This window comes from Vicugna pacos, chromosome 31, assembly GCF_048564905.1.
Source record: "Vicugna pacos chromosome 31, VicPac4, whole genome shotgun sequence".
In the NCBI taxonomy this organism is placed as follows: domain Eukaryota; kingdom Metazoa; phylum Chordata; class Mammalia; order Artiodactyla; family Camelidae; genus Vicugna; species Vicugna pacos.
Window position 1 is genome coordinate 20,252,269 of NC_133017.1, and position 23,927 is coordinate 20,276,195.

At 46.7% G+C, this 23,927-nt stretch overlaps 1 protein-coding gene and 1 non-coding gene across 2 annotated transcripts; both read left to right on the forward strand.

Annotated features, from left to right (window-relative positions):
- The first annotated feature begins 327 nt into the window (after positions 1-327).
- On the forward strand, positions 328-400 carry TRNAT-AGU (transfer RNA threonine (anticodon AGU)). Its single transcript has one exon. It is a non-coding gene; the product is annotated as a tRNA-Thr (tRNA).
- Positions 401-19,121: 18,721 nt separating this feature from the next.
- On the forward strand, positions 19,122-22,887 carry NKX2-6 (NK2 homeobox 6). Its single transcript, XM_072952601.1, has 2 exons — positions 19,122-19,401; positions 22,265-22,887. Exons 1-2 carry the CDS (start codon positions 19,122-19,124, stop codon positions 22,885-22,887), a joined length of 903 nt encoding a protein of 300 aa, XP_072808702.1.
- Positions 22,888-23,927: the final 1,040 nt, after the last annotated feature.

Here is a 23,927-nt window from a genome sequence, read left to right on the forward strand (position 1 = left end):
TGGAACTGGGAAAAGAGCCCTGTTACAAGGTCAAGTTCATATATCGTCTATCCCAGTGGAGAGGGAACTGTGGGAAGTAAGGCAGAGGTCTGTGGCTGCAGCAGCAAAAAGAGTAACTTGATACCATGTCCCCACTATAGTGTCTGTGTGTCTGTGTGTGTGTGTGTGTGTCTGGCCCTGCTATAAAGCCGGTTTCGAGAGCTCCAATCCTAGGTTAACCTGGCAAGCTGACCCTGCAGGGGGACAGGAGGGACACAAAAGCAGGGGAGATGGGGAGATGGGGAGATGGGGAGATGGGGAAGGGTTAGGATTGGATCTGGGTTGCAGGGAGGGTATAGCTCAGTGGTAGAGCGCATGCTTAGTGTGCATGAGGTTCTGGGTTCAATCCCCAGTACTTCCATTTAAAATAATAATAATAATAATAATAATAATAATAATAATAATAATAATAATAATAATAAACAACTTAATTACCTCCTCCCCCAAAACCAAATTTCTTAAAAGGGTTGGGTATAGCTCAGTGGTAGAGCACCTGCTTAGCATGCATAAGCTCCTGGGTTCAATTCCCAGTACCTCTGCTAAAAAATAAACCTAATTACCTCCCCCCAAAAGGAAAAAAATTAAAGGTTAACATTTCTGGAGGAGGAGGGTATACCTCAGTGGTAAAGCATGTGCTGCTTAGCATGCAAAAGGTCCTGGGTTCAATCCCCAGTACCTCCACCAACAAATAAAGAAAGAAATAAACCAAAAGAATTTGACAATGAATATATGTATGTTCATGTATAACTGAAAAATTGTGCTCTAAACTGGAAACTGACACAACATTGTAAACTGACTACAACTCAATAAAATAACGTTTTCTTAAAAAAAGAAATAAACCCAATTACCTCTCCCACCTCAAAAAAGCAAAAACAAAAAACAAAAACAAAAACAAAAAAACAGGGGGCAATCCGGGTTGAGGTTGGCTGAGGGATGCTGGTTGGACAAGGAGATTATAAGCATCTTCAGGCCTAAGTGTCCTGGGGCACATTGAGCCTCTCAAGGCCACCTTCCTCCTGTCCTGTCCGTAGGCCTTGTAGCTATCAAGGCAACCCTCTCCCTTCCTTCCCAGTTCTCAAACCTATGCCACCATCCCCAGCAGGTAAGGAACACTGGATTCTCAAGCCATCAGCATGTGTTTGGGTGCTCACAGCACCCTTGCTATTGAACATGTGCAACACTACTGAGTTCTGTGCCCTCTGAGGGACATGTCACCTTCCCATAAACACACATCCACGCAGGCAGGCACACCTGCTGCACTGCTGCTCTAGGCCTGACACGCCTCTGTCCTAAAGCATTTAACGTGATTGCATACAGAAGCTGTGGTATATGTATACAATGGAATACTACTCAGCCATGAAAAAGAATGAAATGCCATCTGCAGCAACATGGATGGACCTGGAGATAATCAAACTAAGTGAAGTAAGTCAGATTGAGAAAGGCAAATACCATATGAAATCACTTACATGTGGAATCTAAAAAAAATGACACAAATGAACTTATCTACAAACAGAAAGAGACTCACAGACATAGAAAACAAACTTTCAGTTACAAGGTAGAAAGAGGGGGAGATGAATAGAGAGTTTGGGATTAGCAGATACACACTACTATATACAAAATAGGTAAACAACAGGGTCCTACTGTATAGCACAGGGAACTATATTCAATATCTTGTAATAACCTATTATAAAAAATAATCTGTATGTATAACTGAATCACTATGCTGCACACCAGAGATGAATGCAACATTGTACATTGACTATATTTCAATAAAAATTTAATTTAATTTAATTTAAATTTAAAAATAAAACAAAATTAAAAACATAAGTGTATTAAAATATAAAAATGCTTTCTAAAAGAGATCACAGTAAGTCAGTATTTGCAATCAAGAGGTCATCTTATCCAAGGGCAGATGTGAGGGATACCAGCCCTGCATCCCTGCCTCCCATCTCCCTGCCACACGTGTGAGGTTCGCTCTTCAAATGCCTTGGTTATTATTCTGCATTAAGCAATCAGAATCCTGTCAGACCTATACTAGAAACAAAACTTCCTGCCCCTGACCTGGGAATTAAGTCTATCTCGAAAAGGGAAAAGAAGATGCGAGGGTGAAAAGGGAGAATTTTTTTTATAAGGGTCCTCTTCTCCCTCCAATGGTTCCCAGGGAACAGGACAGGCCCCCCAGAGCCCCAGAAAGCTGGCTTTGATTTTGGTGAGATCTACTTTGCAAGCCCCATCTTTTCTAGATCTTAATTCTCTGCTCAGTGCCTCTTGTTCTCCAGAGAGTAAAAGCCACTGTTTCTTTGCAGCCCTGGGTTATCCTAGCCATGAGGTAAGAGAGGTGAAGGCTGAGAAGAAAATTTCTTGAGGCTGGAGGTTCTGCCCTAAGATGACTGTTAAAGTGAAGGCGCAGAATGGAAATTGCTTCATCAGCCAACTTCCTCACCAGGACCTTCTTTCTGTAAAAACCCTGGAGGTTCTGGATGCTGTCTTATTAGAGGGGTGTTATTCCTCTGTGCTTGACTCGAAGCTCTGGTGCAGTAAGTCACAAACAGGGAAAGGGAGCAAGGATGGCTGTGAGTGGGGAGACCCGGTGAGCTGTGTCAGGAAGCCCAGGGTCCATGAAGGCACTGGGTCCCTGATGGAAGGATCTCTGAAAGGAAGGGGGGCTGGAGGCATCAGAAGACTCATTCCAGCATCTTCGACAATTTCTCAACGGCCAGCCACAACTTGCCATATTTTGAGTTTCAGTCCAATAGTTCACTGGAAGTTAGTAACTGAAGTTAAAGATAACACGTGCAAATTACTTGGTAGGCTAACAAAATGAAGTCTGTTCTATAAAATCTGAGGGTATCCACTCTATCTCCACCCTCCCCTCTGGGCTATTCAGTCTGAACTAAGAAAATGTCTAGATTATCATTCGGAGCCGGGATAGAACAAGAGCAAATCCCACCCCAGGCACAACTGGGAAACGGCTGAAGCAGCAGATGAAGAAACTCCAAGGTGCAAACCTCCAATTGGTAAACTATCAGACTCCAAAAAGGCAAATGGAGCGGATTTTGAAATGCGGGGAAAGGATCTTTATGTTGGCCATTGGTTCTCAAACTGTCAACATGAAAACCCCTGGGGATCTTTATGCCTCTTCCAGCACCTGCCAGCATCCCTCAGCTTGTGGCCACATCACTCCATCCTCTGCCTCCTCCTTCACAGCCCCTTGTCTGTCCTCCATCCACCTCTCTCTAATAAGGGCACTCATGATGGTATGGAGGGTCCCCCTGGATAATACAGGATCACCAGCTCATCTCAAGATCCACACTTGCGAAGATCCTTTCTCCAAATAAGGTAACATTCACAGGTTTCCAGGAATTAGGACGTTTTTCAGCCTCTGCCGTGGTTCTAGAGTGCAGCAGAGTTTAGAAACCACTGATCTGGGTGGCTGTTCTCCATGGAGCCCCTGCCTGGCCCTGATACACCTGCTCTCAGCCCCCTCTTACCTCTTGCAATCCCAGGCACCCTCCCTGCTGAGTCCCCAGGCCCCCTCAACACCTTACAACCCCACTCTGGGTTCCCCTGAACACTATGTGTCCCGTGTCCAATGCCCTGCCCCTGCTGCTCCAACAGAATAAATCCCACCCGCCCACCTGTGTTTCCACAAGTGCCTAAAAATATCCAGTAATGATGAAGTCATGCCAAAAACAGGTTTGGGCAAGTACTTGAAGACGTTTTCAGTTGCAAAATGAATTAATGCGACACGTTTATATAAGAGAATACGAAATAACTCCCCAAAAGAGGGCTTCTGAAAAATACGTGAGACTGTCGATTAGTGACGTTTCTCACCGGCTTAAGGTCAGATCCTCTTTCCATTTTTTAATCATATTGTTTTTGTTTGTTTGTTTGCTACTGAGTTGTACAAATTCTTCATATAGTTCAGCTATTAACCCTTGTCAAATATAGGATTTGCAAGGATGTTCTCCCGTTCAATAGGTCATCTTTCCATTTTGGTGAAGGTTCCCTTCGCTGTGCAGAAGCTTTTTAGTTTGACGTAGTCCCATTTGTTTCTTTCTGTTTTTGTTGCCTTTGCTTTTGGAGTCAGAGCCAAAAAAAAGTCATGGCCAAGACTGATATCAGGAGCGTACTGCCTATGTTTTCTTCTAGGAGTTTTTTGGTTTTAGGTCTTACATTCAAGTTTTTAAATCGTTTTGAGTCCATTTTTGTGTATGGTGTGAGATAGTGGTCCAGTTTCATTCACTCTTTTGCATCTGGCTGTCCATACCATTTATGGAAGAGACTGTCCCTTCCCCATTGTATATTCTTGGCTCCCTTGTTGCAAATTAATTGACCATAATAAATGTGGGTTTATTTCTGTTCTCTCTGTTTTGTTCCATTGACCTACATGTCTGTTTTCATGCCAGTACCATGCCGTTTTGATGACAAAGGCCTTGTAATATTGTTTGAAATCAGGGAGCATGTTGCCTCCAGCTTTGTTTTTCTTTCTCAGGTATCTGAATGCTTTTGAGATTTTTACTGTTCATCAAGGATCTAAAGTCACTTTGTTAGTTTAGAAATACACAGTGCATCAAATAGTTTTCTTGTAAAATGCTCGTTTGTGGGGCATCTAATTTCTCAAGTGAAGATGCTGAGAAAACAGAAAGACTTCTTTAATATTTAGAAAAATAACTTTTAACTTCTAACATAGGAAAGTATTTTATTTTCTAAAGTTTTTAGAATCTTTATTTATAGACATTTTCCCCTAACTGAAAGGAGGTTGTTTTTGTTTTGTTTTGTTTTGTTTTCCAGAATTGAATGGGTATTTGGCAGAACTTCTCTGAAACGAATAAGGTCTATTTCTGACATTGCTGCCTTTGTTTATCAGGATTCCAAGTGCCGTTATATCTTCTAACCACCTACATTGCCATATTGCATTAGAAAAAGAAGAGTAAATATATCAGGGGTCAGACACCAAGGTTAGATGCTGGACATAGTTTATCTCCTTTGACCACCCTAAGAGGGACAGTACGATTATTTGCTGCCACTTTAAAGATGGAGAAACTGAGGCTTAAAGATTTGCTCTGTCCTGCCTAAGGTCTCACAGCTGATGAATGGTGGAGCCTGTTTCTGACCAAGCCTTCTCATCCTGGGGCCTGAAAATACGGGGAAAGGGGCTGACTTCCTAATTCACTGGTGTAGAATCTTCAGAACCAGCTTGTAACTGAAGAGGTGAGCAAGAGGAGAAAGTTCAGGAAACTCCCAGGTGGCACTTGTAAAAGGAAAGGCCACAGTGTCTAGGCAAGGTCATTGCTGGCTGCATGTGGTTTCAGGGCACAAAACTGAACAGGACCTCACCACTGCCGGATGGCAAAAGGAGCTGGGAGAGGGGGATTAAAAAGAATTTTCTGGACTACGAATCAAGGAATCTGGGTTCAGTTCTGACTCTCCTAAAGCCTCCTGTGTAACCCTGTACAACTAACTTTACCGACCAGCTCAGTTTGCAAAGCGACACAGAAGGATGGAGACCAAAACCCACACCCGACTGTGAGCCTACCTGGGGGGCACTTTTTCACGAAAACAGATTCCTGGCCCCAGTACTAAACCTGCTCGATTCGATTCTCCGTAGGTGCAGCCCTAGTAATTTTGACGCGCAGCCCAAGTCTGAAGGTTGCTCGACTGGGTAACCTCCCGGTGGCCCTCCCTGCTCTTTCAAAAGGTTCTGACCCGCTGCTTCCGGGACCCGGCGCAAACCAAGCCAGTGCATGACACAACTTTCCCAGCAGAGGGCAGCGTTGGCTCAAAGTTTCCTCATGCATTTTCCTTCCGCCGTAAGAGTTTCATCCCGCCTAACACTGTTTTAGGATTTTTAAAATATATATATACAATTTAAAAGGCATCAAAAATTACCTATAATTCTACCTTGTTGTTTGAATTATTTAAGGGACCCTCCATCTATCCAATCTATCTCCCAAAGTTAGTATCTGTTAACATTCCATTGTATCCTCCCTAACTAGTTCTTAAATTTAAACACATTTAAATCTATTGTGACAATGAGTGTGTATATGTCCATGAATGACTGAAAAATTGTGCTGAACACTGGAATTTGACACAACATAGTAAAATGATTACAAATCAATAAAAAATGTTAAAAAAAAATCTATTGTGAATTCACAGACACACACACACACACACACTTTTTTCCAGGTATGGAATCATGTAATATTTTTGGGTCTATAACTCACATTTTTCACTTTAAAAAAATATCATGCACATCTTTTTTTTTTAATTTAGACCATTTTTTTTAACTTAGACAATTTTTAAGTGCCTATGTACTATCCCATTGTATGATCACCAAAATGTTTATTAATGAATATCCAGACTCTTTTAGTATTTCATTAAAAATACCATTCTAGTTACCATCCTGGAGGATAAATCTTTATATAATCATGGTATTCCCTCTGTAGAATACAAACAAAAAATTAAGACAAAGGATATATTCATTTTCCTTTATTTTTTTGTAATTTTCCTTAGTTTTTTGTTTTATCAACTATTGAATAATTTTAAGACATGTATCAATAATGCTAAGCATAAAAAGTTATACCAAATGACCAGATGCCATTTTTTAAATTTAGCCTGATTTTTTTTATTGATTTTTTTAAATCAGTTTAATTATTTTCCCAATTTTGAGCATTTTTTGAGAGAGGGATTTTCTCATGGTCACCAAACCATTCCATGAGTACAAAAGAATATTGTTTAAAATATACTAAACATCTATTTCACCATTAAAAATGTGCTGTGTGGCTTTTTCTATGTTACCAATGATATTTTAAAATTAAACATATTTATTCTCTGTTATACTCCTTTATACAAAATCAGGAAACCAACACTTGCCCCACAGTGGTACTGTTAAAAAATCCGTGTTAAAAGATAAAGCTTTCCTCATGCTTGCCGGGGTCCAGCCTTTTTGGGTTCCTCCAAGCCCTTCTATTCTAAGCAGGCAAAAAGAGGTCATTATTTCAAATTACACCTGCTTCTCGCACATACAGAGGCTGCGTTATTGCCAAATCACACCCCAGTTCTTGTCTCCAACAACGTTCCAATGTGAGACAAAAATCTAGATGTGAGTGTCAATGGGGGAGCCATTTGAGAAGTTTTCCCCCAAAAGACTTTGAATGTGATATCACTATGCCAAGGGCAAGCCAGTGAGAGACAAAGAAAGGGAAGATCCAGGACCACAGCTCAATTTCCACCCAAGAAGGTGGGGAGGGTGGATTCACAACATCGAGACTTCAGAACTCTCCATGACTTCTGAGCTCCCAGCTCTAAAAGCAGGCATCTTAGAACAAAACATACTGTGGGTGCACAATCTGGAGAGGGGAAAAAAAGGCATGAAGAAGTTTTACATCTAAGCAGATTAGAAGTTATACGGGAATAAAAGATAATACTGGATTTTACCAAAACCAAAAGCAGAGTGACGGGTGGCAGGACACCTTGCAGGTGGCAGAAGCTGGCTTGATTTCTTCCTGAGGATCTGGACCTGAGTTCATGCGGTTTGTTCTCAGCGGGCTGATCGACCAGAGCCCTGTCTGTGAACTTGAGGGACCTCACCCACAGGCCTGCTCACAGTCTTTCCAAAAGAATTTGAACCCCGTGACATCCCTCCTTTTTTATTTTATTTTATTTTATTTTATTTTATTTTGCAGGAAGTGGGTAATTTGGTTTATTTATTTTTATTTTTTTCTTTAAGAGAAGTCCGGGGGAGTGAACCCAGGACCTCATGTGTGATGAGTATGAGCTCTACCCCTTAGTCTATACCCTCCCCCACCCCGCCGTTTTTTTGAAGGTAAAATCTTGAGGTCCTTTTAAGATTAAATACAGGATGTTGAAAAGGTAGAGAGTTGCCAGCAATGACTTGTCTGGGAAATTTTAGGACTCTGGAATTTTGAAACAATACAGAGGAGAGTCTCCAAAGCCTTTAGTTAGACCTGGATTCTCTTGTCCTTCTGGACAAAGCAGATGTTCTGATGTTTAAAGATGATTTGCTAGACTTTCCATGAAGCTTGAGACCATGGTAGGGAACTGTTGGCCAGCTAGACCCTGGCGCCTGTCAGCCACCCGAACCGAGGCCGTCTCCTTACCAGGCAAGGTCTTCATGCAACATAAGGACCAGAAGGAAAGTTTTGAAGTGTGACCCTGGGTTGACGCATCCGACCACCAGCAGAGAATTACCTGCCCCAGGAGGGGCCAGGGTGATGATCTGGCAGGAGTCAGCTAATGCTGTGTGCCTCCCCAGTTGCCCTCATGGAAGGAGAGGAGAACCTGCAGCCGGAGGAAGTTCAAAGGTGGGAGAAAACTCTGCTTCTGCATGTACGGAGACAGCATTTATACCACAGACATCAGAGGCCTTCTCTTTACCATCACCACTTACAGTTCTCACCAGTAGAGGTCTGCCACATACGTATCTAACAGTTTTTGTCACAACACTTCTTGGAATTTGTGATAATAAATTGTCCTTTTTTGTTCTTGAAAGTACACTGATAATCTTTGAAAATTCAAGTATTTTATCTTTATGACACCTTTGTAAAGCTGAATAATTTGCTTCTTTGACCTACATTCACAATACAGAGAATAAAAGCATATGAATAATTATTTATTAATAATATAAGTTAAATTAAGCATAGCAACTGTATGTGTGCTTAAGAATTCATTTTATTAATAGATATAAAACAAATTTCTTCTGTATAACACAGGGAACTATAGTCAATATCTTGTAATAACCCTTAATGAAAAAGAATATGAAAATGAATATATCTATGCATGACTGGGACATTGTACTGTACACTCGACATTGTCATGTGTAGCTGACTATACTTCAATTTTTTAAAAAGAATTCATTTTATTAATACAAATTCAGATAGAAAAAACTCTACTTTTTTATTGGCAACCGTTCTATTTGTATTATATATCTTCAGATGTATAATGTTTGATGAAGTCTAGTTGATTTACAATGTTGTGTTAGTTTCAGGTGTACAGCAAAGTGATTCGGTTATACATAGACATATATATTCTTTTTCAGATTATTTTCCATTATAGGTTATTATAAGATATTGAATATAGTTCCCTGTGCTACACAGTAGGTCCTGTTGTTTATCTACTTTATATATAGTAGTGTGTATATGTTAATCCCAAACTCATGATTTATCCCTCCCACCCACCCCTTTCCCCTTTGGTAAGTGTAAGTTTGTTTTCTATGTCTGGACCCCTCACTCTGTCTCACACTCCACAACCAATTGCCTGGGAATCCTGTTCACTCTGCCTTCAGAATACACTCACAATCTGACCACCTTTCACCACCTCCTTTGCTTCCTCGCTGGGTCCATTATCATCATCTGTTGTCTGGATTATTGCAGTAACCTCCTAGCATGCTCCTTCCTGCCATCTCTGCTCTGCTATAACCTGTTTGGAACACAGAAAGCAAGGAGATCCTGTACAAACGCAAGTTACATTATATTGCTCCTCCACTCAAAACCTTCTAATGTTTTCAGTTACCCTCAAAAGCAAAAGCCGTAGTCCTACACTAGCCCACAAGGCCCCTTTCCTCTCGGACCTCAGCTCCCGTTACTCCTCTCCCCGATCTCCCTCGCTCCCTCCACTCCATCTATTCACAATACACTGATTTCAAATACACCAAGCATGGTCCCATCCTAGGGCCTTTGCACTAGCTGTTCACACTCCCTCCAGATGCACATGACTCACTCCCTTGGGTCCTTGCTCAAATGTTATCATCCCAAAAAGGCCTATTTTAACCACCTTTAAAATTGCAATTACCCACCTGGGCAGGGGCAGGTGCGCACACTCAGCACACTTCCAGTCTCCTTACCTATTTGCTTTCCTCACATCCTTTTTTCCCTTCTGTATTATACATCACCTTGTAACATGCTGTACAATGTACTTACGTGCTGTATTTGTGTATATTTTTTTCCACCCCTCCCCAGACATTATCTCCCTGAGGGCAGGAGTCAAGGTGACCTGAGGTGACCCGAGGGAAGATCTGAAGGAGCCATGAAGACATCTGGAAGAAGAGTATAGGGGTGGGTAATAAATTGTAAAACGACATCAGAAAAGTCCGTGCACATTACAGTGCCAGCCAAGCACGGAGTGAGTGTTGGTTGGTTAGTATAATGTTCAGTCCACCTCTTCGCTCAAGGTGGAAAGGTGATGCTGAGAATTTTAACGACATTTTTAAATTAAACCAACTATGTCTGTTAAAGGCTTCTTGGCAGGGAGGCACTGGATAAGGAGATAAGTGTCAAAGGCTCATACCCTGTGGATACCCACTCATGTCTGGTAGTTCCAATTAGGAGGCTGGCTTTCCCGGGCTGAGCAGAAGCCCCGCTTCCTTGCTGCTAAGGACATGCTCTCAGCCATGTTGTTCAGACTTCCTAGGTCTGTCTGTAAAAATGAGGGATGTGGTTGACAAAAACAATGTCTAGGGTTTGGTTAATTCATGGTCAACTATTGATGCAGGGACCCTTCTGGGAATTAGACAGAAAATAGCAATTATTCTTAGGTCTGGCACCTTCATTCTCTGCATTAACATGGGTTAACAATGTCAGACATGTGTCTTATAACAAGCACAGTTTTGCCACCTCCCTTCCTGTCTCTGTTCCCAGAGCCCCAGAGAGATCAGAAGGAAATGCAAAGGAAAACTTTGAAGATTCGGGTATTTAACATTCTGCCTGATGGATCTGAGTCAAACACTATATCCTTTTTTTATAATCCCCTGTTCTCCAATCTCTCCAAATTACCAGCTTTTCCTGGGGTAAGTTGGTTTCCCAGCCATCCTCCACTGTACCCGAAACAAGCCCAGGATTCTGTGGCTACAGATCCAACCCAACTCTGCTCCAAGCAGGCAGGGCCTCCAGCATCCAGGCCCTGGAGGGAACCCAGATGACAGCTGAGGCCAGAAGGAGCCCTGCTAAAGGGGGCTGGCTGAAGGGCTCCTCGGCACAATGAGTGCCTTCTGGGCATATTCTCCTGTGTAAAGCGGACCTGCGCAGAACACCAGACCTTCCCTAGGCCAGCTTTTAGATGAGCCATACTGCTCCCTAATGCATCTACCCAGCGTCAGACTGTCTGGGCAAGAGGTGGAAAGGGAAAGCACACGTGGTTATCAGGATCATTTATCTCCATGGCACCAAATATCAACATGCCGGCTGTGCCTGTGTGCTCTGTCTTTGTCCAGGCGGCGTCCTCTCAGCTGCTACGTGTATTTGGAGAGTGCCCACTGGGAAGAGGGTCATGGGCTGTGTTCCCACAGCTCCCCGGACCCTGAGATCTCCCACAAAGCAGAAGTCCATGGGCCCTTTCTCCCTGGGTTTTCAGGGGAGTATCTACAAGTTCCTGGGGGAGAGACCTCAGAAGAGTTGTCTCTTTCTTTAGCATCCATCCAGAGTTAAGATGCATGAAAATCTGTGACTGTATTACAAATTAAGTTCCTTATAGGCAAGTTACCCACCGGAATGGGTGGCCCCCCAGAGGGCTGTGGACACAGTTATTGCCTCGGAGTGACACAGACAGACCCTGAATGCCTTAGGACTCAGTGATTCAGAATGGAGGCTTAACATTCTGAATGGCGATGTGGTGCCCATTCATACTTCCAATTAGCGTGGCAATCTGGGATGGGTGGTATTTAACTGCAAGCTCACGTCACAATTATTTCCTTCTAGTCTAGTCCTCACCCACCACACCTGAGCCAGTTTCTAGTTTTCCTAAAGAACGTGCTTAAATTGTCTTTTAAAAATTAAGCTCTCAAAACACATCATTTATGTGTATTATACAATTTTGTAATTGAAAGAGCAAATTCAGAAGCCTAGGGGTTGCTCTAGCAGGCAATTAGAAGGCCCCTGGATGGTGAGATCTGGAGAAGTCCTTGGGCAACTTGCAGTTATGTTAGAAAGAATAAAGAGGCTGGTGGGGGGTGGGGGATGGCAGGGTAATAGCTCAGTGATAGACTGCATGTGTTTAGCATGCACAAGGTCCTGGGGGTTCAATCCCCAGTACCTCTATTAAAAAAAAGGTAGAAGAATTTTTTTGATGTTTTGTTAAGATGTTTGTTTGTTTGTTTGTTTGTTTGCAGAGAGATTCCATTTAGAATGTTTTCCACTTTGGGCCTCCCCACGCATACACCCGGTTAACAGGCTGCCTTATATTCCATCTGTGTCCTCTGAAGTATTGACGTCCTTTGCATTTGCCAGGAATAACAACAATGAGAGTAGAATACCATTTATAGCAATTTGCAAATTGGTGACCTCTTAAGGAAGGTGCAACTTGGAGCCCTGGACAGCAAAGCTCTGAGTGCCAGACCTGTTATTACCACCTCAGGAGACGAATGGCTATAAACAAGTTCCTGGACCTCTGTCCCTCAACACCCCATCCCTGGGATCGAGATGCTGATGTCTGTCTGATATCTCAAAAGGGACATCAATGAGATCATGGATGCCCAAGCCGCGTAAGACACCAGATGCTAAAATTGGCCTGGAAGGGACCTGTCTCACCCCCAAGGTCAGTCTGTGTCCCTCTCGAGGACTCCGGGGATGAGACGATGCACTTGATCACTTCCCAGGCTTTGGGGATATAACGAGGGCTCAACAAGACAGACAACAGCCGGTTTATCAAGAGAGCGGCTGCGGTCTCGAAGGGTGGAGGGACAGAGATGCGACCGGACGCGCGTCTGGGGCGCATCAGCTCTCCTGGGCTACCGGCTTCAGGTTACCCGGCCCCGAGCCCACGGGGGCCACGACCGAGACTCGCCACCCGGCGGCGCAGCAGCCAAACCTCGGCACCGCGCGCTCTGGGAAGCGCTGTTTATTTGCCCTGGGTCCCTGCAAGCCACACACACAACACACACACACAACACACACACACACACACACACAGCAGCTCGCGCCGAGTTTATTTTTCCAGGGGTGGGGACTCGCTCCCGCGGCTTGCTGGCCCGGCGCTATCAGCCCGCGGGGCTGCCGGGCGCTGGAATGTTAATTGAAACGGAGCTGGCAGCGCGACGCAGATAAGAGTCTCGGAGCATCGCCCCCATCCGGGCCCCGCCTGTGGCTCCCGAATCTCCGCCCCCGCCTCCCCGGACAGGGATGGCCCAGCACAGAGGCGCCCCGGCGGGCCCCCGGGCCCCCGGTGATAGTCGTTTTCGCTGCAGAGGTGTGGCGGGCGGGCGCGCGGAAGGAGGCCCAGGGGCCCGCGCGCGCCGGGCGGGGGTGTCCAGCCCCCGCGGTCCACCAGCGGGACTCAACCGCGTCCGCCACCGAAAGGCGAAAAGGGGATTGTGGGGAGACGGCGGGGAGAAATCCAAAAGCCCGCTGTTTCTTAAACAATTAATAAATCTCTTTGCCCGCTCCACTCTGTACTCCACCCGTGTTCCTCCCCTAACCCTGAGATGTTTGCACTGATTTTCAGGGGTTCGCAGACAGAGCCCCTAAAAGCCATCTCACGCAAACCATTAAATGGTTCCAAAATGGCCACTTGGAAAAAGTTAATATTGGATCCTCATATTAGTCTGATAAAGATCCTGCATTAAGCACACCATACACTAGAAGTCACTCCAGATAAAAGTAAACAGCAAAACCATACAAATCCTAGAAGAAAATGTGGGCGATTATTCTCCGTGTAGGGAAAGTTTCTCTCACTACGACTCAAATCTAGAGATAATAAAGGAAAAGATTAATACGCACCATCATATTTTAAAAGCATGGTAAAAAAAAACACTATAAAAGAAGTTAAAAGAAAACTGGGAAACAGGAGGAAATACATGTAACTTCTAGCGCAGATAGCCCAAATCACTAATATAAAGAAAACTCTTAAAAATTTATTTAACAGTGGAGGAAAGGAATTTAAATTGTGTCTCTTCCAGTGTAAATGCCTGTGTATTTATGTATATATGCTTATGTGTTTTTAAAATTTGTACTTGTAATTAATTAGACAAGTATATGTATAGATACACAGATACACACATACACACATGTATATATCGCTTAAACATATAAATAGATGTTCCATCTCACTCATAATTCGAGAAATGCAAATTAAAACAACACTGAGATACCATGTCTCATCTGTCAGATTGGTGAAAATTAGAAGGTCTAATACATTCTTTCGAACGGGATGCTACAGTAAAGGCAGGCACTTTGACCCACTGCTGGTGGAGTGCAAGCCTCTACAATCATTCTGGAGGGGAACTTGGCAAGCCCAAATAAATTAAACATGCATTTGCTTCTGACCCACAACCCCACTTCTAGGAATATGCGCTGAAAGGACATCTCTAACGGTGTGACTATACATAGCAAGAATGTCTTTCATTACAACATTGTTTGTAATTGCAAAATACTGGGAAAACCTAACTCATTCAGAGAAGAATGGTTGCATAAACTATGGTACATTCACACAATGATATATGAGACAACTGTAAAAAAAAAGAATAAGGAAGTTCTCTTTGAACAAATAGGGTGTGATTTCTGGTGTATATTGTTAAGTGAAAAAAGCAAATCGTGAAAGAGTACCTATTAGAAGGAATGAGTGCTGGGAGCAGCCGCCATTCGCGGGGTGGGGCTGTGCTAGTGGAGGGGAGGGGCTTAAGCACGTGACCGCAGGTACGCCTGCCTTGTGGCAGCGGAAAAAAGCACGTGCCAGTCATCAACCAGCCTGTTAAATACGTCCATCAGATCCCCACCATAGATGTTGATCATGACAATATCATTATAAATAAAAATGTTTTCCTTCATCAAGTGGGTGAAATTAGATACATTAATGCAAGTTCAACAGATGAAGCTGTATTCTTGACATTCTACAACAGAAGTTCACCTATTATCTCTCTTACTGGACTGAATATTCCTGGAGGATTATGGAATGTGTGCTATTTATCTTTGTGTCCTGAGTGCTTGCAAAGTACCTTCTGTATAGGGTGACCATATGTCCTGGGCTTCCTGGAGCAGCTGTGGTTTATGCCTGACATCCCATCCAGTGAGTGTTTCCTTTCTTTTTAAAATGTCCTGCTGTAGTTGACAGATTATGTGATTATATTCCCCACATGTAATGAGTACTTAGAAAATACTACTGAATTGAATGGAATAATTTGGGAAATATTGGAGTAATTGTTTCAATGAAGTGCAAAAGTGTATAGCGAATTTTTCTTAGAAACGAGTGTGCTAAGAAATACTGAGCAAAGAAGTGGGAAGAAACGTAAGAAAAGATGGTAACTAAGCCACTGCATTCATCTTGGTCTGTGTGCTCTAAACACAAGAGCACCGTGCAGAAAATGAGGAGACAAGTGTGACCCAAAACAGGTTTCTTAATCTTTCTTTGTCTTGGTTTCTTCCTTTGTAAACTAGAAATAGTAACTGTTTTACACACCTCACAGAATTATTTCGAGAATCCATGAGTTGAGATGTAAATACGGATCAAAAATCAGAAAGAGAACTGTACGTGAAATAGTCCAGTTCTTTTGGTCGGATTGTCCTCCACCTCAATCCCCCCCCCTCTTTTTTTTCCCTCAAATCTTCCTTTCTTCTCTTGAGGAAATTAAAGTGGAACAGCAGAGTTGTGAAGGGCGATGGCTTTGCGTTTGTAGCACAGGAGCGCGGCAGAAAGAAAACCAGTATCAGTGCTAAGAAAGCCTGGATTCTAATTTTCTTCTGGTGGCTGAGTGGTTTTGGACCATCTGTGTTCTTTATCTGTAAAACAGAGACAATATAGCTAAAAGGAAAACACGAGAAACCATCACTTAAAACAAACTATCATTTTATAAGAAAAAAAAGAGAAAATTCAATGGACTGTTTTGAAGAGATTTACTTTAAATGGACCTGGAAGGGACCGGATCGGCGCAGCCGGTTTCACCCTCCCGCGCGCGGCTCAGTGCGCCCTAGGGTGGAGCGGGGAGGAAAAGCGGGGGCTCGGAGGCCCTGCCGGTTTGCCGCCAAGGTCCCCGCGCCCGAGTGTCCCGAGACTCAGGAAGTGACCCCGAGGGAGGCGAGCTGAGAGCTCGGGAGCCGAGGTGCGGGTTCCCACCGAGGGCTGCCTCTCTCCCGCGAGCGGTGGGCGAGCGCGATGTGGGCGCTGCTCTCCAAGTTCACCCCGGGGAGGCTGAGCCCAGGCCGCCCCGTCGGTAACGAAGACTCGTATTTGCACCGCTTGCGACGGGCTAGAAAGGTTTTCCACTTCCAAAATCTCATTTGACCCTCGCAGCAAACCTGGAAGAAAAAAAAAAAAAGGCAAGGCTGGGGACCTTGAGAGCAGGATTTGAACTCAGAGCTGCTGCCGCCAACCTCTCCCAAGGTGTCCTTTTTTCTACGCCTTCCTGGAGCGCGCCAGTCCGCCGGGAGCATTCCACCCTAGAATAACACGCTGGCAAGGCTTGCGGCTAATTGTTTTTAACCGGGGTCGCCCCTAGCCTCAGCCTGGAAGGCGACGACTGAGCCGCCTCCCGGAGCAGAGGGGGCGGAGCGTGCTCCGAATGGAAATGTACTAAATTCGCCTTCTTTCCGGTGCCCGCGTGGTTGGTGTACCAGACAATCGTTTGCACCTCTGCAGGGAGGACGACACCATCATACTATTTTTCTAGGAAGTCCTGGGATATGTTTTAGGAGCATTAAAATATTTGGTTCATTGTTTATTCTACATATTTATCCTAAGGAAAGAATCCCAAATGTTGACAGGGATGAAGGCACAAAGATGTTCTCTGAAGTTTTATTCGTAGCGACAGAAAAAAGGAAAAAAAAAACCCTCTATGCTCTAAAATTATAAACGTTTATTATTATTTATCCGTAACATGGACTACTATATTGCCAATTTAGAATTATTTGCAAAAACTCTTTAATGAAGGTAGACAAGCTTATGATGTAAATTTAAAATATACAAGCTTGCATATACCCTATGAAAGCATATATGCAAAAATTTATGAATATGAAAATGTATATATGTATGTATATACATGACTGGGACATTGTGCTGTACACTAGAAATTGACACTATAACTGACTGTACTTCAATGAATAAATACATTTATTTATTTAAATGGCATATTTAATGGTATATATATATATACCATATATATATAAAAGGAAGCGAGCTAAAATATCACCTCTGGATGGATCTTGTTTTCTTTTCAAATTTTCCTAATTTTTTCCAAAGTGTGCATGGCCTTTATAAACAGAAAAAAATAAAATTTAAATAAATACATGGGTCATCAAAAGATTTTGACATCTCTGAGAGCAAATATCTCTCTGAGAAAATAAAGTTCTGTTTTGGTGAACAGAGTCGCAGGGTGCGCTGCCATTGACGAGCTGGGCCCCCATGCAGAGTTGCTTAACTTCTTTGATTGTGACTCCTCACTGAGTAAAAAAAAAAAAGAAAGAAAGAAAGGAAAGAAACTGAAAAGAAAAAAAAAGAAACTGAAAACACTTGGTGTATATTTTCAATGTAAAGGTTAAATGATGCAATCGATTAAAAATTATCTCCTGTCTGAAGTATCAAATTTGTCAAAGATTTGCATACGTTTTTGCAAGAAAATTTGTACCCACTAGCCTGGGGAGATAAGTTCAGCTTATCTTGATTTCAGGAAATAATAGAGCCCAGTCAGATCTTGCAATATTGAATTCTCCTAAGGAGGCTTATTTAAGACATTTTAATCTGAAATTCCAAAAAGACTCTAGTGAGAAATCATTTTGTTTAAAAAAAAACTTTTTTTAACTTCTTAGATTCAGTACTGTGACTGCTGACCGCCACAAATCGTGTTTTCTTGACTGTACCTCGCTGCATGAGTGCCAACAATCATTGATGGTTTCATAACATTATCTCACTTAATTGTCTGAATTATCTTGTGATGAGCATGTTCTTACCTCAATTTTTTATTAAGCCTGAGATTGGAAGGGTGAATACTTTGCCCAAAGCCCACGGTTGATGTGTTCCAGAGCCGGGGCTAGACCTGTTGACTCCACCTCCTTGTACAAAAGCATTGTACACGCTGCCTCTCTTTTCTCGGTCCCGGCTGTGTTCACGGAGTTTTTCTGAAGATTTAATCCTTATGAAAACATCCCATCCCTTCAGGAGTCGCCGCGTTCGTATACACACGCAGGCCCGCTCAAGACAATCAACTTTAAGGACGTAAAGGGGAGGAAAAGAAGAAACTTGGGGTCTTGAAGAGCAAGGTGAGCCCCTGCCCCGCACCTTCTCGCTGGCGGGGGCTATTACCTTTCCTCGTCCCCACCCTCTAGCGGAACCTGCAAAGAGGCCTGGGGGCACCCCCAATATAGCTCCCGTGCCCTTTCTTCACTAAGATGCTCCTCCTGGGAAGTGGCAGATCCTGGCTTTCCAGACCCAGACACGGCTTTAAGCGAGACATTTCCATCTTAGTAGGTTAAGGCTTGCTCCTCCTGGGTCTAGCCTCTACTCCCTGGAAGGAGCTCCCAGCCGCCTGACCATGGTTGGCCTTGCACGCGCTAAAACTCCTTCTTGCACCTCCACTCCCTCGGGTGCCCAGTGGTCTCCACCTGAGTTTTCCTCTGCCAAGAGAAGGGAGTTGAGCTAAGATCTGGCCGGAAGGACTGGTTCGGGTTGCAGAGCAAGGGTTCCACCCACACACACCCTCCCACTCCCGCACACCCTCTAGGAGAGTCCCGGGGAACACTGGGCTGACCTCGGAAGCTCCCATTTGTACCGTATTCACTGAGGTACAAGCCGCGCGCACTCTCCCGTTTTCCTTGCTTTTAAGAACCGTCAGTATAAACCAACCCTTCCGGAAGGTGGCTGGGGGTTGGAGAAGAATTAGAAGGGCCCGAGAAAAAAAGTTTGTGGGAGGAAGATGCTGGGTTAACACGTGGTTTCTGCAGGAACCAATGGGGGTCCGCAGTCTGGTCACTGGGCCCTGGTAACCCGGCTCGCAGGGATGGCCCAGAGGAAGGCGCAGTCGGGGGCGCTGGGCGGCTATCCCAGACCTTGGGTCTGCAGTTTCTGCAACGACAAAACGGAAAGTTCAGGGTGTTGCACTCGGTGGGGACGGGGGACGCCCCAGCCCCGCCCCCTCCGTCTTCGGGATGCTACTGAACCCTGTCACTTCCACTCCCTTTTCGGTCAATGACATCCTGAGGCTGGAGCGGGAGCAGATGAGCCCAGAGGCCTTGCAACTCCAAGGGGCACGGAGGAACCCGGAAAGATCCCAGTACCTGAGCCTGGTCCCAGAACCTCTAGGCTCGGGAGTTCACAACACGGGTAGTTGTGGCGGCGACAGCGACAGAAGGCAGGAGGGATCGGAGCCTTTTGAGGGTCCCTGTGAGACAGTCACGGAGATGGATGCTGAACCGATGCGCAAGCCACGTGAGTACACACTCAGGTCCTGGCTACTAGGAGACACCAAGGGGTGGGGGGGGGATCGTTACCAACTGGCAGGTAGGGGGAACATGCGTCTCCTTGTCTTCCCGGCTCCGAGGGCCTAGCCCTTTTTTCCTTCATTTGAAGAGTCGAAAAGGCAGAACTCTCAGCCTCCAAACACCCTAACGAAGATGAAGTCCTGAATCTTAGGGGTTCACTGTTTCCACAGCCTGTCCTGTGATTCCTGCAGACGCATCACCACCACTTACAGGCACAGTTCCCAGAAATACCAGATTCTTTTTCTTGCAACAAGACCCTCCACAGTATCTTAGCTGTGCTCCATCACCACCAGCTTCCCCTGCCTTCTGCGAGTCTGTCTATCCTAAATTGTCTGCCTAAGTGCAGCCATCAAAGCACCGGGGCGCTTTGGGAGTAGAAACTCTGGGGTCAGTCCTAGGTCCAGCCTTTTCCTGGGGCTTGCCAAGTGACCTGGCCAGCCCAGACATTCCTCTGCCCATATTTCCTTCTCTGGAAAGTGAGAAAGATGATGTCTGAGCCCCACGGCGTGGACAGCCCTGGCAGCAGGTCCTTCGCACCTGGAAGCATGGTAAGGGCAGCTCGGGTTTTAGCTGCTCTGAGACACGAATCGGATGGAGTCTCGGCTCCAGGTATCTGAAAGCGCAACTTGGTGCACAAGGCCCGGGCAGCTGCGACCCACGGCAGGAAAGGAAGAGGCGGCGGGGAGTTGCGATGCGGTTGCCCCTGAGACCCGGGATGCTTTGGCATGAGAAGTCTGACATTCCGAGGGATGAAAAACCCACTCTCCCTCTTGCCAGCTCTCCATGCGGGTCTGGGTGCCCCCGAGAAGCGCCTCGCGGGTTGGGTCCTTCTCTGCCCGGCTGTGCCGTGAACTCTATTGAAGGGTCAAGCTTGCCACATGAAGGAAATAAAGATGCTAGTCCGGCGTTATTCAACGACTTTAGCAGGCTGGTCCAGGAGTCTCGAGAACGTTAAATGTTCCCGTATTTGAAAAGAAGCCTTTGGGTTTTCTGCAGGGGACTATAAACACTAAACTCCCTCTACGCTGCTCAGCCAACTCGCCTTTTACTTTGGCTTGGCCGGAAAAGGGTCACGCTCTTCTGACCACCGCTGTCACCTCTCAACGCAGCCAAAGGCACCCGTGGCGCGTTCCTCCTCTGCGGGCGCACCGGGGCGGCGACTCTTCAGCGGCTGCTGTGGACGCGGAGAAAGGGCCTGCACTCCCGTCCAGGAAGCAAGCCCGGGCCGCAGCAGCGATCGCGCGGGGAAGGGACCTTCCTGGGGGACTCTGCGCGGCTCCTCTGTCCCCGCCGATCCACTTTGCTTTCAAGGACGCAAGGCGAGAGGGGGTCCTGTGACTGTGACGGAGTGGTGGGGGGTACTCACGGGGCGCTGGGCAGCGCCTAGGCCTGCGTGCTCAGCGACTCCCCAGTGGGTTTCTGCTTGTTCCACAGAGTCGTCGAAGGCCAGCAGTTCCTTTTCGATTTGCTAAGAAAACAAACAAACCTCCACATTATCGCTCATTGTGGGAAGATGTGTCTTCGGTTTTTCTGAGCACAAGCTTCTATGAAGTCAGATTTTATTTCCTCAAACTTAAACACCGAACAGCTCCCCGACCCAGACTGTGCCAGCGCGGTTGTGAATTTCGGGTTCCAAGCAGCACCATCACGTGTGTCTTCATCCCTCAGTATTCCTGGTTTACTGCTGGCATGAGTTTCCATGAAAACTCAGTTTCCTTCCTACCTACCTTTGGGTAAGAACTGAACTTAGATGAGACAGGAGAGGTATGGGAAGAAGGGAGGAAGGGCTGCATTTTGGGAGGCTCTGGGCACAGCCGCCTCCGGGGTGATCTTCGGGGCGTTGGCGGTCCGGAAAGGGAAATCAAGGAGAAGCCAATGCCACCCGCTTGGGAAGACCCCAGAGGAGAAAGAGGCTGCTTTTTTAAATGCCAGATGTGGATCTCAACTTTATACATCCCGCATAAAGAATCTTAGTTTCTGAGCCAAGAGTCAGGAGCCAGAAAATATTTTGTTTTGTTCTACCTTATTTTAATTTGGATCACAGAGCATCGCATCCAACAAAGATGGGACGGGTTCCTGGTGCCGTGGAGCACTTGATGGCCAAAGAGACAAGGGTGTGTGTAAAGGTGGGGTGAAGGTGGGAGGAACTGGAGACTCCCGCACCTGGGCTTGGAGCCGGGTACCCCGCGATGCACGCGGGACCACGACGGATAACCAGACAGACAAGAACCTCCCGCAAGCGTGTCACTGAGTGTTGGTTCTCTGTCTCTCTGCCTCTCTGTCTGTCTCTCTCTCCGCACCAAGAGCAGTCCAAAGTCAGTCTCTAACAGGCTCGCAGCAAAAACTTCCCCAACCTCGATCACACTTTAAAATTAAAATCACAGCAAGCAGCCCATTTACAGACCTCCTAAGAAGGAAATGGAGCTGTATTAGACTTTTTTCTTTAATGGAGGCACTGGAGATCGAACCCAGGACCTCCTATATGCGAAACATGCGCTCTACCACTTCGCTATTTCTCTCTCCCTGTCTTAGAGTCTTGATCAAGAATCTGCCTTTAGGGAAACAGCTGTACACTGGGAACCAAAGAGGGTCATAGTTTGTATTATATTTCAGGAGATACAAAATCGACTGAGCTTGGAGGAAAGGAATATTCAGACCTTCCTGGGACGGGGTGACGTGTCGGCAGAAGGGAGAGACAGGGGCGCGAAGTGAAAGCTACCTGGGGAGATGGGCGTCCCTTGAAAACAGTGTAAGGATCGCTCGGGTGAGCCTTAGGCTGGCGCTGACGGTGTTCCTTCCTGTGCTTCTAGAGCCCGGCCCCAGCGCCGCCTCGCCCCGGGGCTGCGGGACCCGGGTGCTGGAGCGCAGCCTGGGCGGCGGCGGCGGCACGCGCGGCGCGGGCTCGGAGCATCCCAGGGCGCGGCCCCGGCGGAAGCCGCGCGTGCTCTTCTCGCAGGCGCAGGTGCTGGCGCTGGAGCGGCGCTTCAAGCAGCAGCGGTACCTGTCGGCGCCCGAGCGCGAGCACCTGGCCAGCGCGCTGCAGCTCACGTCGACGCAGATCAAGATCTGGTTCCAGAACCGGCGCTACAAGTGCAAGAGGCAGCGCCAGGACAAGTCCCTAGAGCTGGCCGGCCACCCCCCCGCGCCGCGCCGGGTGGCGGTGCCCGTGCTGGTGCGGGACGGCAAGCCCTGCCTGGGCCGCGGCGCGCCCGCCTTCCCCGGCCCCTACGGCGCCTCCCCGGCGCCCTATTCCTGCTACGGCGGCTACGCGGGCGCTCCTTACCGCGCGGGCTACGGCGGCGGCTACGCGGGCGCGCCCCCGGGCCCCGCGCCCCCGGCGCCCCAGGCCGGCACGGGCTTCGGCGCGGGTGGGCCGAGCGCCAATCCTCAGGGCCACCTGCCCGCCCCGCTGCAGGGTGTCAGAGCCTGGTGAGGCGTTTTGGCTCGGATACCGCCACCGTGGCCAGATGCTCCGTCCCCCGCTTCTCCGCCAACGGATCACGGCCCAGATGCGGGCCGCGGCTGCGGAGGGAATAGGAGACGGGTCTGCTTCTCTCCGGAGCCATCCCTGAGACTGCGACTCGCAGGCGACGAGTCATCCAGCTGTAAGCCCTGGGGCATTCTTCTCCCAAGAAGAGACTTAAGGCGAGGCCTGCGCCCGCGCCCACGAAGCAGCGCCGAGGGGCAGGAAGGCCGAGAGTGGCTGGCAATTTAGGGTGTCCGAGCAGGACTGAGGCAGGTCACTTTTCGGCCCTCAAACCCAGGGGCAAAGAGGCTCTTTAATTTGTGCACGGCAGCCCGGGGTGAGGGTGGTGGTGATGGGGGTGCTCTCCGGATCCCCGATCCCCCAGTTAACGGCAACAGGTGGAGGGGAAGAAGGAGAGAAAGAGATGGGCGAGGGAAGGGGGATGAAGAGCCTGGAAGAGGAGGACCCAGGAGGTGTTGGGGTGTGAGCCATGCGCCCCTGTAGGGTTGATCTCCCCCCTCTTCCCTCCACGGTTGCACTCCTGGGACTCGGTATTAACCCAGTGGAAAGCTTTTTTCCTGGAGCCCCCATTGATCTCCAGAAGGTACCCGCCACGTTCTGGTTATTCCCTCACTGTAAGTGGAGCTTCTCTCTTGTATGCAGCTCAGCATCTCTGAGTAAATAGACTCAATATATTTGTGTGTGTTTGCCTTGTGTGTACCCCATTGGAATCCATCCACCTCTAGGTTACTTCTAAACAACTTCAAATTAAACATGAAACCCAGAAGTTCTGAATCTTCAGAACATACAGGATTCCCTAGAGAGACAAAACTTGGATTCAGCTCTGGAGAGGTTACCTGATTTCTTCCGTCATCACTCCCCACCCCTCTCCCGCCTCTGTAGGTTTTCTTTCAGAACGTAGTAGGTTTCTAAAGTCTTCATCAGGAAAGGAGGCCTCCACTTGTGCTCAGTTCCTAACAGGATGGGCAGGAAGCCTGAACTTTAGG